General features: G+C 41.5%; 1 protein-coding gene across 4 annotated transcripts in view; it reads left to right on the plus strand.

Annotated features, from left to right (window-relative positions):
• EPB41L4A (erythrocyte membrane protein band 4.1 like 4A) overlaps positions 1–14,354 on the plus strand; it is a 243,723-nt gene that overhangs the window by 196,278 nt on the left and 33,091 nt on the right. For 2 of the 4 annotated variants that reach the window (XM_045777279.2, XM_087861926.1), the window contains exons 13-17: positions 993–1,083; positions 3,564–3,647; positions 4,628–4,738; positions 12,821–12,868; positions 13,822–13,899. In XM_045777279.2, coding sequence (XP_045633235.1) covers positions 993–1,083; positions 3,564–3,647; positions 4,628–4,738; positions 12,821–12,868; positions 13,822–13,899 — 412 coding nt within the window. The remainder of the gene's footprint in view (positions 1–992; positions 1,084–3,563; positions 3,648–4,627; positions 4,739–12,820; positions 12,869–13,821; positions 13,900–14,354) is intronic. The other 2 variants (XM_045777280.2, XM_045777281.2) reach the window with 2 other exon arrangements.

The raw sequence follows: 14,354 nt of genomic DNA on the forward strand, positions 1-14,354 counted from the left end.
TATTAGCTCTTAATACTATTACAAACTCACCTCACGATTCAAAAACTGTCAGTGGTTAGTGGTGATTACACTTTGGATTGGAAGGACTTGAACTCTGGACGTACTTCTGCCAGATGCTGCTCTGAAGACACACCTTTATGTCACATAGAGTTAATTGAACAAGGACTTTGGCATCCTGTTGCTGGTCTCCCCTGCACTTCCCAGAGTGAGGCACACACCACTTGAGAAGGGTCGTCATCAGCGCTCACGGGTCGCCCCTGCAGGCTTACCAGCCTGTGTCCTGAGAATGGGATCCAGACTTCCTGGGTGGGCCTGGCTACTTATCTTTATTTGACCATGATTTCCAGCATTGTGTCTGCTGGGGGCTCCCTCTGCTGGTACCTCTAGCATGGATGTAAACATGTAGAATAGTAGCTTTTAAACGTTTTTTTTAGGCTTTTAGAGATGTTTGTATTAAAAAAAAACACATTTGAAAACTTTTTTTTTAACATGTGAGCGATAGAAATAACATCTGTGTTACTCTTTTTTTGCCGTTTGCATTATGAATTGGAATATTTTTGTTTTGATTTAGAGTGGGGGCTATCGTGGCATGCCAAAACCAGTAATTTCTTCACCATAGTCATCAGGGGCTGATTATTAGGTCTTACCTGCCAATATGTAGTACTAAATATTTTAGAATCCTGTTTTAATAGTCTAAAGAATATCCATGATGTGGGGAGTCAGTTAACTCTTACAGTTTCAAAAGGGCCCATTTTCAAGTGGTGTCATTCCTAAACCCCCTTGGATGTTGTTATGTTGAAGGCTTAGTACATGTCAAAGAATAGAACCTTAGATTTATTGGGTGGTTCATTATTTATTTACAATTATAATTTACCAATAAAATGTGCCATGATGTCCCTAAAGTTGCTTTTTAAAATAACTTTCTGGCTTCTTTGTGTTCTTCTCACCACTATCTCTTTTCTTCCATCTTTCCTTCCCCTCTTTGCTGCTAGGATCAAACGGCATAAACCGGGTAACAGCAAACATAGAAAATGGAGAAAATGAAGGAACGACTAAAATTATTGCACCTTCCCCAATAAAAAGGTGAGTCAGTTAACTGAAAGAACACAGGACGGTATGCTGTCACAAAAATGCTTTTTCCCGTTGGCAAGGTGAAGAATCTTTTTACTCTGATAGTTAGTACTTTCGATCGAAATAGTCTGTGAGCCAAAGAATACTTTAAAATGCCAGTGGAATATAAACATCAGGACCTGCCTCTCTCATTTGAAGGAAGTGCTCCTGCTGGTCCAGCATGGTGAACGCACAGACAGTCTGGGGTTGCATTCTCGGCAGCAAAGGGAAAATTCCACGTGCTGTTTAAAATGGCATGCTATAATGGACTTACTCAGAGGGACCTGTGTAACAAAGTAGATGATATTCATGTTTAATGTACTGTGTTCATTACCGCGGTGCACTGAACTGTGGCCCTGGGAAGAGGGCTTATAGCATTTAGAGACGCAGGGCTGCAGAAGTCAGCGTTTGCATATGTATGAAGAGTTGTCATGGTCCTCTGCATCCACTTTCCCAGCAGCATTCCCCAGCGGAAAGACTTTCTCTCAATATATTACAAGGATTGTTTCCACGAAAGATCAGCCTTGTTCTCTGTTAAGACACTGTTTCAGCGTCAGTTTTTCCTATCTCCAATTATGTTCACGGAACAGCATTGGAGAAATACAATGAGCAGCTTTCATCAGCTCACACTGTCTATAGGGATAGCTCCCCGCATTATGGAGAAGTCCAAGCAGTCAGAAATATGTGACCTTGACAGACTTCTTTGATCATCTACTCCATCTTTTGTTAGTAAATAACGGTGCCTTCCTTCAGCTGGATTGTGGCTACGTGGAGGAATACAGTTGATAATTTCCTAGCAGAATAATTCTAAGATAGGAGGGTTCTCGGAGTTGTGTTTTCTCCAGGGTTTTGCTTACATTTTCTTTTGTTTCATTCCGAGAACACTCCCTTTATGGACTCTTTTTGGAATGACAGGGTCTTTGCCTTTGCTTACACTTAGTTGGCCGTGCTTGCCTCGGTCAGCCTCACAGCCGTGGATAGAGCGTCTGCTTAATCTGTGTGTACAGGGTATGCATCTGGTAAGTCCAACTAAGAACGGTAATCTGCCATGAAATTCAGATCCCAAGCCTTTTTAGAATGTACAGAAGGAGTTCAGTCCCCTTTACAACTGCATTCTTGCCAATAGGACTGGTACCTAAAGGGCCGCCAGATTTTCCCACTCAAGCTCCAGATGAGAAATGGCTTAGGGAGTGAATGCAATTAATTAGCCACCGAGGATTTCATTATTTTCCAACTTTCGCCAGCTCTCCCATTTCCCCTTTCATCTCCGTACTGAATTTCTCAATCTCACTTTTCTCTTTTCCCTTTTTCTTTCTGATTTATTAAACACACACTTTCTACTGTTGTATTAAGTATCTACCATATTTATTACTTCTCATTTCAAAAGTAAGATTTTACTTTGGGCACTTGATCTTCCAAAGATTACTTAACTTTACTCAAAATAGTGTATTGGTCAAAAAATAAAACCTACCTACTCTATGCTAATACAATGAGTTAAGTGCCTTTGTCAAATATATAATTTTTCAGGTTTATATTAATTCCTGTATGGATGTAGTATGCTAGGATACAAGTTTATTTTCCTTTTTTTGAAATGACCTTGTCATTTTTTTCCTCTCTCTTCTTTGTTGGCTGTTGTAAAGAACCCTGCTATGACCATGTTCGAGGACATTTATATAGAGGATTTCTCAAAAAGCCAGGGTTAAATGTGAATTAGAAGTTAAGTAGCTCTATCTTTTCCTGAGGCTGAGACTCTGGGGATGTGAGAGGTGATAAACTTCTCCTCCGTTAGTGGTGGCCCAAGGCTTCTGATGAGCCCTTTCCTCTGTGTCTCCCCATGTGTGTCTAAAACAATTTGTTGGGGTTGAATGACAACTCAGTTATATTTACATTCTTAGGGCAGAAAGATGATACTAGGTCAGGAAATAGCATTTGGAAGTCATTCTGATTTGGAAGGATGAAGCCAAGATATGGCGGAAGCTGGGGGCCAGGAAAGGTCAGTTTGGGTAGTGTGAACTTGTCCACAGCTGACCTACCTGCACAGATTTAGACCCAAGTCCAGAGCTGAAAAGAGGGGCCAACCTCATGAGCCCTCATACCCCAGCTTTCCTTCCTTGTCAGCTTTTCTTCTTTTCTTGTCTCTACCCTTGCCCTTGCTTCCTGTCCTGCAGGTGGACTCTCTTCATAGTTTCCTAACAGTGATGACCTGGCTTTTGTTGACTCAAAGCAGTAATACTAGAAAAAAAGCTGGAGGGGAACCCAGCAGTACTTGCTGGAGACATGAATTGTTTTCGGCAGCCACTTCATATTCTTTTTGGAATGAGTCACGGGTATAAATAAAAACACATTTTAAAACATTTGTTAAACAATTTCGCTGAGGAAGTAAATATGTGAATTTACTTCCTTTTATTCTCTAGTTAGTTTATTTTCCATGTTTTTTCTTTTTTAAATTAAAGCTTTAAGAAAGCAAAGAATGAAAACAGCCCTGATACCCAAAGAAGCAAATCTCACGCACCATGGGAAGAGAACGGCCCCCAGAGGTAAAGAGAATCATTGTTTTTCTAAAGGAGAACAGCAGAACCGGGATTAGCGATTGCAGCTCATTAAATAATGGAATCCAACTGCTTTGTGACTGGGTATTACCAGCTGTGGACAAGGCAGTCAGATTCCTAAATCAGCATGACTGAGAACTTTTGAAGTAGGAGTCAACAGGATGTATCCTAATGTGGAACTTTCTCCTGGAAGACACGAAGGGAAACCAGTGTGTATTGAGACACTACCTGGAATGTCATTATGATGGCTTAGAGTCAGGGAGTATATTTTTGAATTCTAAATGGCATATTAATGATAATCCCCTGTATTTTATAGTTCTTAAAAAACTGTGCTTGAAAAGTGTATTTGAGGATTAATGATTCTAGAAGAACTTTATTCACAGAAATATCCGTATATTCAGCTTCTTTCTGTCCACAACTACCAAACCAGCAACAGACCTGCATTATACCTTACTGGCTAAATAGTCCTGGTGATTCCAGGTACAGTGACCCAGGGGTTCAGATTCTAACTCTGCCACTTCCTAGCTACTTTACTTGGGCCACTCAACTCAACATTCCATATTTTTGCTTTCTTTCCATTACATGGGCCTAATAATTGTACGTCAGTGCTTGTGGTTGATATGAAGGTTAGCTAGCATAAGGAATATAAAGCTTTTTGCCCAGTCAGTGCCTGGCATACGGTAGGTTTGTTTTAAGTGCAAATTGTTATTATTACCATCCTTTGTGTGTTCACTTCTTACCATCGAAGCCAGTGAGACAAATCCATTCCTGAAAGATAATGACTCTTAATGATTTGATCTGGCACATCTTACCTCCCTTTTCTTTCAATACATCTTGTCAGCAGAGAGAACTGTGTGCCCGTGATCCAGTATTCCCTGAGAGGGTGAACACTTCTGTAGTTTGGGGCTGGGGTGTCTGCTCCTCTGGGCCGTCTGTGGGCATTGTTGACCATTCTTCTTCTACTGCAGTGGACTCTACAGCTCTCCCAATGACCGCATGAAATCCCCGAAGTGCCCCTACACGCGCCGCCGAAACCCCTCCTGTGGGAGTGATGACTCTGTACAGCCAACAAGGAGGAGGTGAGCTCAACATAGGCCTCGGTGTTTAATTTGCAGCAGAAGCCTCGGGTCCCGGTCCCATTTTCATCCCAAGTTATTCTCATAATATCATGACTGTCCTCCCAAGATAACAGAAAGCTTATGTTTTTTTGAGATAAAATGAGCTAGGGATTCTGGAGCATTTCTCTTTAAACAGCCCAAGTTTCAGAGAATAATTTCATAAAATACTGGTAGGAAACTTGCTCTCTGTACGCAATTAAGACTGATAAGTTAAAAAATACATGTTATGTATCTATTTAACAAATATATAGTATGTATAATATGTAACATATAATATATATTACATTAATGATATATTTTATATGTAAAAGATATTAAATGTTCTGACCTGAGGAGACAAAATTATGTTTATAGATATATCTTAGCTGAGGCTTAGTACCCTTTCTCCAGACTGATGTTGTTGCATAAACTGGAGTAAAACCCCTTTCAAAACACAAAGAAAATGGATTCTGTTACATTTTACCCAGCAGGTCAGGTTGTTTTTATGATTATATTTGCATGTACTTAATTAAAAAAGAAAGTCCATATCTAGAAGTTTTGGACTCTCTGAAAAGCAGGCTGGACAATGTAACAGGTCCAAGAGAAGAAGACCTAGAAATGCCTAACCAATGAAATTCATTTCATTCCTACTTCATAGAGACTGTGTTTTACTTTGGGTACCTACAGACAGGTATTTTGTAAGTGACTTTTATAATTACGACAAGTTCATGTCATGTTCTCAACCATCAAGATCACTGGGGATCAGGAAACAGAAACCCTTCTTTCTTCTCTGCCCTTATTGGTACTTACTTGCTGGTCCATTGCTGGTTCATTTCCTTTGGCTTCTGCCAGTTTCCCAGAGTCTCGTTCCCCAGCTTTCTCAAACCAGGTCCAGCTTCACCGAAATCCTTTGATGGTTAAGGAGACAGAGGTCAACAACGCCTTCATCTAGTAGGTCTGAAAAGGGGGAGCTGAATCATGACTGCCAGTGATTAGATAGAACAAAGGGATAAAAGTTGACATAGTTGACATTTATTATGTTCCAAGTACTGAACAGAATTGCTTGCTATATATTATCTGATCCTCATAATAACCCTGTGGAAAATGGCATGTGTATCACTCAGTCACTAGGCGTTTCCAGCAGAGAGGGATTAAGGTGGGGAATTGCATGCAAGTTTGAGTAGCATTGAAGAAACTAAAGGCAGAGAGGTGCACCCTGAGATCTGGATGCTGTATTGGCCCTGGGCTGGCAGGATAAAAGCTTTTTCCTCCTTGGAGCTGGCCTTCATGAATCCGTGCTTGCTGCTGACATTGCTGTGGGCACCACCACTAGCAAGTCCTCTTGGTGCCACCGCCAGAGGGACCACCGCCACGGCTAATGCTGTGGGGCTCCTACCTGTCAGGAGTGCAAGAGCAAATGCCATAGATACGTCAGAAGCAGAATTGCCTCCCCTTTTCTCCTGCCTTCAAATCTCACCTGAGCGCCTCTCTAAGTGGAACCTAGCTGGCAAAGGAATCTGAGAAAATGTGGTTTTCAGGCTTCCAGCCATGACAACACGGGGAGATTATTGATGGGTTGGGATGGGGCTGTGTACCAGTGGAAAGTACTTGGCCTAGATGAGAAGGGGGAGGCGGGGGGGGGGGGGGCTGATGCAGGTAGCTGTCTTTTGTGATTCGGATCCAGAGCTGTACATCTATAAAAGTCAGGGATAATAAATCATCATTTCAATATAGAGGGGGAGAGATTTCTTGCCCTCCCGATTAAGGATTGGTTCAACTTGGACAACACTTAAAAGCCAGGCAATACCACAGGGAAATACTTTAAAGTGCATTTGTGTGTGTATGTGTGTTGAGGGGACATGGGTGGTGGGAATCACTGAATATTTTAAGAATTTGGCACTGCATGACTATTGTTAAATAGATAGGTTTTTACAATTTTTCGTCCTTCATTACTAGCGTACTTTGACAACATTCCCTGAATAATGGAATTGCACGTGTCGAGCAGATAGTCACTTTGACTTTAATATACTTGGAAACGAATTTATCAAGTTTTGCTAAAATGTACCAAAATTTACATTAGTTTTGTCCCCAAACTAATTGCTTGAAATAGTTTGGAGCATATGCATTCTGAAATCTAGACTTAATGACGTCTGTGTTGAGATACATTTTTTTGTGTTGGGTTCCTGTGAAATACAGATGAGTAATTGTGGTGAGTGGATACAGGATCCTTTCATTGGCACAGTCCAGGGGAAAGACTGTTTTGATTTATAGAGAATCTTTTTGTCTGGGTAGCCATAGAGCCTTCTGTCTGGTTGTGTGTATCACTTGAAAGGTCTTTTATTGGGCATGCGTGTTTCGAGGAGACTAAATAACCATTGCTACATGCCGGCAAAGAAGAGCTAAAGCTCATTCTTTGTTCCTTTCCACTGTAAATGCCCTCTGAACGTCCCTGTCCTTGTCAGTCTTGCTTCATCTTCACAGATACTTACCTTGCCCCTGGGCACAAATCCCTGCATGGCTAGAGTACCTCTGACATTTAAAACTGAGATTTGTCAACACCATGAAAGAATCTCAAGACTTACATTTAGTAATAGGAAATTCTGTTTTTTACTGGTTGCCAGAATAACATGTTTTGCAAAAGATACCAAAATTTTATATTTCACCAGTTGTTTGTCATTAGATGGGTACATCTTTCAAATTCTGGGTGAGTTTAGAACACCGGTCCTTAACACTTTTGGGTGACAGAACTCTGAGAATCTGATGAAATGTTGGACCATTCCTTAGGGGGAAGAAGTACATAATTAAGTAAACATACACACTTTCATATAATTTTCATGGTTCATGGAGATCCTGAAGCCTGCTTATTTAAACATTCCTGTTCTAGAAAAAGAAAGCCAGACTACTTTTTGATAGTACAATTTACTTTCACCCCTACCCACCTTTACACCCAAATGTTTATTGAGTGCTTACTTCATGCAGGCATGTATTAAACAGCCCTAGAGAGAGTTCCTGCCCTTTAGGAGTTTACAGTTTGTTGGGGAAGAAATATATGAATCATACAAATGCGTGTGCACTTACGACTTTTATATATCCTTGAGGGAGAGTTATGTGGTGCTTAGGGGAATTAAAAAAAAACTTTATTGAAACCTAACATGCATACAGAAAAGTACACGTATCCTAAGAATAACTGCTTGATAACTTTTACCATCCAAGTATCTGTATTACCAGCACTATTACGGGAAGTTTTGCTGAGTTGCTGAGTCAAGCAGGTCAGAAAAAGGTTCTCAGAGCCTGGATGCTTGAGCTGGAATTTGAGACAAGAACAGTCAAAGAGAGGTGGAGGAGCTAGCATGTACAGAGGCCTTGGGGTGGAAAGGAGTGGGGAACATTCATGAGAAGGATAAATGAGTCCAGAGAGAAACACCTCATAGGACACCTGAGCCTTATTGAGGATTTGGGCTGTTAGACCCAGTAGTTTTTAGAAGGGGAGTGATTACAAGATCACATTTGTATTGTGTAAAGATGAGTCTTACTGTCCTGTGGAGAAAAGGTAGAAGAGAGCAACAGGGGGAGAGAGAGCCAGCCAGCAGGCTACCATGCGAGTCCTGGCAAAGGCTAATGGGAGCTTGGGCCAGGGTGGTGATGTGGAGATTTAAGGAAGTGGATGGTTTTGAGACCCATGGGAAGGTAAAATCAATAGGGCTGGGAGGTTTGATATGACAGGTAAAGGAGTAACTGATGTCAAGAATGAAATCCAGGCTTGAAGTGTGGTACGCTGGAATCACAATCACTGGGATGTGGAAAGCTTGAAAGGGACAACTGAGTTTGGTTTTTGGTGTATTACATTTGTGGTATCTTTGAGAAGTCCAGGTGCAAGATTCATATGGATTGTTGGGTAGAAGTCTGGAGGTAGATTGGCCATTGGTTAAAATATAAATTTCTTAAGGATGTAAATTGAAATTTAAAACCGAAATGAAGCTGTCTAGGTAGATAGTATAGCTCGAATGCAAAGACCAAGCCAATGACAGAGCTGGGAGAAACTCCAGCATTTATTTGGCTTGGTCGAAGAGAATTACCTTCAGAGGAAATTACTTTTAGGGAAAAGAGATGAAGAAATTGTGGCCACAGGAAAAATCTAGAGTGAAAATCTGCTTACTAAAGAGCTCCCTTTCTTCTTCATTCCCAGAATGCAAGAAGCCAGATTTGTATCTCCCAAGCATGAGATCAGAGAATCTCACTGTAAGAAAGATACAAGAGAAAAGACATACAGATACCAACTTTCAAAGATATCCTCCAGTGAAATGGTTGAGACTACCCACATTACTTTGCTCCACACTGCAGTGAAGCCATCAGTTAACATTCTCTGCACAATCCAGAGGATTCCAGTTTTTTAGTGCCTAATTCTTAAATATGAAGAGAGAGCCGTAATCACTTGGCATTTGAAGATAGCTTCTGTTTTGGAAAGACAGAGACTGAAACAAACAACGAGCCTTGTGTGTGTGTGTGTGTGTGTGTGTACTCACAGGAAATAGAGACAATATAAGAAAGAAAAATGTCTTAAAGGTAGAATTATCTTTTTAAAAAAAAAACATTTTATTTATATATTTGAGAGAGCATGAGCAGGGGGCGGGGAGAGGGAGAAGAAGAGTCCTTGCTGAGCAGGGAACCCCATGTGGGTCTCTATTCCAGGACCAGGAGATCATGACCTGAGCCCAAGGCAAATGCTTAACTGACTGAGCCACCCAGGTTCTCCAAAAGTATAATTATGTGAGGAAAAAATTTGATATCAAAAGAGAATAGCAAGTAGGAATTCTTAGACTTCAAATTCCTGTGGCAGAATTTAAAATACTTAGTAGAGGGGCGCCTGGGTGGCTCAGTTGTTAAGCATCTGCCTTCGGCTCAGGGCGTAATCCTGGCATTCTGGGATCGAGCCCCACATCAGGCTCCTCTGCTGGGAGCCTGCTTCTTCCTCTCCCATTCCCCCTGCTTGTGTTCCCTCTCTCGCTGGCTGTCTCTCTCTCTGTTGAATGAATAAATAAAATCTTAAAATAAAATAAAATACTTAGTAGAAGGTTTGGAACATAAAGTTAAGGAAATCATCCCCAAATTAGAACAAATAAAACAGATGTATGGATATAAGGATAAACGGTGATCAAACCTGGATATCAAACATTTGAGTAATGAAATTTCCATGAAAAAAAAATAAAAAATGCTGAAGAGGAAACTATTAAAGAAGTAGTACAAGAAAATATCCCAGACTGAATGATCAAATGTTACAGAGAGAAGATACTGAACATTTGGTATAATAGACTGGAAAATTAGATCCATACCAATTTCCATTATCATTAAATTTCAAAACATTATAGGTTAAGAGAGAATTTTTAAAACTTCGAGGAAGGGAGGAATATGAGAGAAAAAAAGCTCATGCACAAATGTGGACAGATCAGAGTGGTGGCATTGGGCTCCTTAACAACAACGTCGGAGAAAGAAGATAAGCATTGCCTTCAAAACGCTGAGGGGAGATTCTTTTCAATTTAGAATTCTAAGCCCAGATAAACTATAATTACATGTGTCAATGATATTTTGAGAAATTCCAGCTCTAAAAAGAAAAAAAAAAAATGTACCTGCCATGCAGACTTTCTCTGTTAGCAATTGGAAGATACGTTCTTCCAAAACCAAGACCCGCAGTCGTAAGAACTAGAAATACGGGATGCATCTTACAAAGAAGCAGAAGGAGTTCCCTGGATCATGGTGAGGGGAGTAATCAGAGCGACATTTGTGCAGCAGTGCCAGGGAGCGGATGGTCCATATGTGAGCAGGAAGGCACAGGACTCCAGGGAGATGTTGGTGGAACTTGTAGATTACCGAAGCATTCGCCCATCTCAGGAAGGTTCATGCAGCTCTCAGAGTTTGGATGAAGAATTACTGATAAAACAAGGAAAACTAAGCAACCTATAGGTGCATAGAAAACTAGGCAGTTATTATCTTTAAGAAAATTGTGAATTCCAAGAATGGAATTGTATTCCTTAAATGCTATAGAGATCATCTGTGAACAATATATATTATGTTTATACTAAGTAAAAATTATCAAAAAATTTGGTGTAAGGACAGAGACCTATCAACCTTACGTTGTTTGGCGTAAGTATGTTTGAGAAATGGGGGAACATAAGTCATGATGATGCCATTAAAGAGCCATGTCGGCCGAATCAGTGTGAAGGCAAATATAATAAAGGGTAAAGAAACGGAGACAAGGGGCTTAGGCACCCTCTCAAGAAGTTTGGTGCTTTGAAAGAGAAAGGAGAGACTGGGGAAAAAATGAAGGGGGATATGGAGTTAAGCAGACGTGTGTGTGTTTATTTTTTTTTAAAGATTTTATCTGTTTATTTGAGAGTTCTGAGAGAGCATGAGCGGCGAGGAGGGGCAGAGGGAGAGGGGAGAAGCAGACTCCCCGCTGAGCAGGGATTTCCCCACGCAGGGCTCAATCCTAGGACCCCAAGATCACGACCTGAGCCAAAGGCAGACATTTACCAACTAAGCCACGCAGGCACCCCATACATGTGTGTGTTTAAATAGTAGAAAGTTGATAATGTGAAAAGTTGGTAAAAGAATTTTCCATATGGACAAGTTTAATATATCTGAGAGAGAAGGGTAGTTACTGAAAGTCACTGAGAAGATAAGAGGTGATGGGACCCACACAACACAGGTGGAGGGACTGACCTTGGTTGTAAGGACAGATCTGTAAATAACACAGAAGAAGATGTAGGCAAGTTTTATTTTTGGAAACAGGAAGATGGAAGAGTTGCCATCTGATGGCTACTTTTTCTTTGGAAGGAGAAAACAAAGTCAGCTTCTGATGCAGAGGGAGCTGCATATCAGAGGGTTGCCAGGTAAAAAGAGTTGGAAACTGCTTTGCAGAGAGTACCTAGATCAGAGAAAGGTGGTAGGACGTTGTGGACTCACATGACGCTTGTGAACATGGATCTGTAGTATAATTAATGTGCCCTTTTGTGTAACTCCCTCCAGTCCCACTCAGCTAGCTGTTGACGGCTGGCTCAGAGAACCTGGATAGTCTGATTTACTCATGCATGGGATCTTGCCAGAAATACTGAACCAAAAACAGGAATTGGAGGAAGTTTTGAGTACTGGCATACATGTTATCACAATGATGGAAATCTCAGTTGGGTCAGGGAGGGAATGAAGAAAGGCCAAGAGGAGCAGATGGAAAGTAGCAAGGAAAATGAACAAATTGTACTATTGAGGTCAAAGAAAGGTAGAAGGGAAGTAGTGGAAATAAGCAATAATAATTACAGCTAACATTTATTGGTTTCTTCAATGAGCCGGGCCCCACTCTGTGCATTTGAAATGTATTCATTTCATCCTCGTAACAACCCTTTGTGGGAGGTGCCATGAAAACTGAGGCTCTGATAGAGAAGTAATTTGTTGAAATCACACACCTCATCGGTGGAGGAGATGGGGCTCACTTTCAGATTGTCGGGCCGCAGAGCTGCGTGTTTAACCAGGATGCCCCATCAAAGCTGTTCAGGAGTGTAAACAGGAAGGGGAAGAGATTGTGGCCAGAGACCAAAGTGTTTGGAGGTAGTTACAGATGATAAAGTCCAAGATGTGGCCATGACGTGGGCTGCAGAGTTATTGTGAAGAGGTTATTAGAGAAATGGTCAAGGGACTTGGAGGCCAGAGGGTTGGAAAGGGCATGCAAGTGAGAGCTGATGTCAGTCAGGTTGTGGCAGAACTTGACTTGGCAGATTACAGACGTGGGAACTGCAGACAGCCCCATCACGGGGTGAATCATACCTCACAGACACGTTGTGCATTGTTGCCGGTAGACTGTTTGCAGCCTCCGTGAGGTTGCTGGCTTTTTGAGGCCAGTTGGTTTCATGTTCTTACTCCTGGGACTGGGCATATTGTGTGATTTAAATGTTTGGTGAATGAACGAATGCAAAACAGATACACATGAACTGAAGTGAAACTCATTTTGCTGTGCTTTCCTTAGCCAGTGGATAACTTTCTATTTTCTTTAATATCTTCATTATTTGTTTTCTATAGGAAAGCCCATAACAGTGGTGAAGACTCAGATCTAAAGCAAAGGAGGAGGTAAAAAAATAAAACGGAAGGAGGGTCAGGGAGAGGGAGGAAGGATTGGCACTACTCAGAGTTGAAGCCAGACTGGGGGCGTTTGTTGCTGTTAGTGACTGCTTTAAGGTCATTATTAAAAAAATTAACTTGGAGATATCAGCTTTGGCTTCAGTTGGTTCTCAGTCTTTCCTTCTGTAGCGTCCTTAGCAACTTCTTTTTTTTTTCTGCTTCTTTGACAGAGGAACTGTCTTGGTTATCTATTGCTACATTAAAACTACCCCAAATCTTAGTGGCTTAAAGTGACAACAACCATATATATGTTGTATGATTCTGTTGATTGAACAGGCTAGTTTTGCTAGTCTCATATGAAGCTGCCGTCAGAGGGCAGCTGGGGCTGGAATATTCAAGAGGCTTTCTCTCTCACATTTGATGTCTTGGCAAAATGGCGGGAGGCCTGAGGCTTCTGTCTCTCTGTGGTCTCTCTACCTGACTGGCCTCGGCTTCTTGAGACGGCGGCCAGGAGGAAGCAGGAGCTACCCGCTCCGAGAAGAGATAAGTAGTCCGGGAACTGGCAGAGAACACCTTCCACGTCATTCTGTTGATAGTCGGTCACAGGACCAGCGCTAGTCCAGGGAGAGGGGAAGTAAACTCCACCTCCGTTGATTTGGGGTGGGGGTGTGACCGGACTTTGTGTGCATACTTAGTCCACTACAGGGGCTTAGGGCTTTGCCAGGTCAGAGTTCTGTTGGAAGTGCTTGATTTTGTGGTCTTTTAGGGGAGCGTGGTTTCATGTGTCTGCGGACTCAGTCAGATGTCTGACTGAATTGAGAAGCACTGACTGAGGGAGGGATAATAACAGCTACTGATGTTTACAAAATTCATTCCGAAGAACCAACATGAACCTTTCCGAAATTTTTTATTTGTCATAAATGTGGGTTTTTTTTCTTTTGTTCTTCTCATTTTGTCTTCAGGTCACGCTCACGCTGTAACACGAGCAGTGGTAGTGAATCAGAAAATTCTAATAGAGAACACCGGAAAAAGAGAAACAGGTAATATTTGATACTGTAGTTATCTGGAACTCCAAAATCAGAGGTTGCTGGTGGTGGTAGAAGCTGTGCATCCTAATTCTTTTCTTTTCTTTTTAAGATTTTATTTATTTACTTGACAGAGAGCAAGCATGCACTAGCAGGGGGAGCAGCAGGCAGAGGGAGAGGGAGAAGCAGACTCCCCACTGAGCAGGGAGCCCAATGCAGGGCTCCATCCCAGGACCCTGGGATCATGACCTGAGCCAAAGGCAGACGCTTCACCGACTGAGCCACCCAGGCGCCCCTGTGTATCCTATTTCTTAAGCTTGATTTTCTCATTTGTGTTTAAGAAGGAATCTGGCACTGTTTTGAAACACTGTTTTAGGAAACTATAGCTCTTTGAACAGAGTTTCTTATTACAATAAGATGATTAGATAACTTCACAACGAGGGTCCCTTCTTGTTAATTAAAAAAAAAAA

The sequence above is a fragment of the Ursus americanus genome, chromosome 5 (assembly GCF_024610735.1).
Source record: "Ursus americanus isolate L20-20 chromosome 5, mUrsAme1.1.p, whole genome shotgun sequence".
NCBI classification, from domain to species: Eukaryota; Metazoa; Chordata; class Mammalia; order Carnivora; family Ursidae; genus Ursus; species Ursus americanus.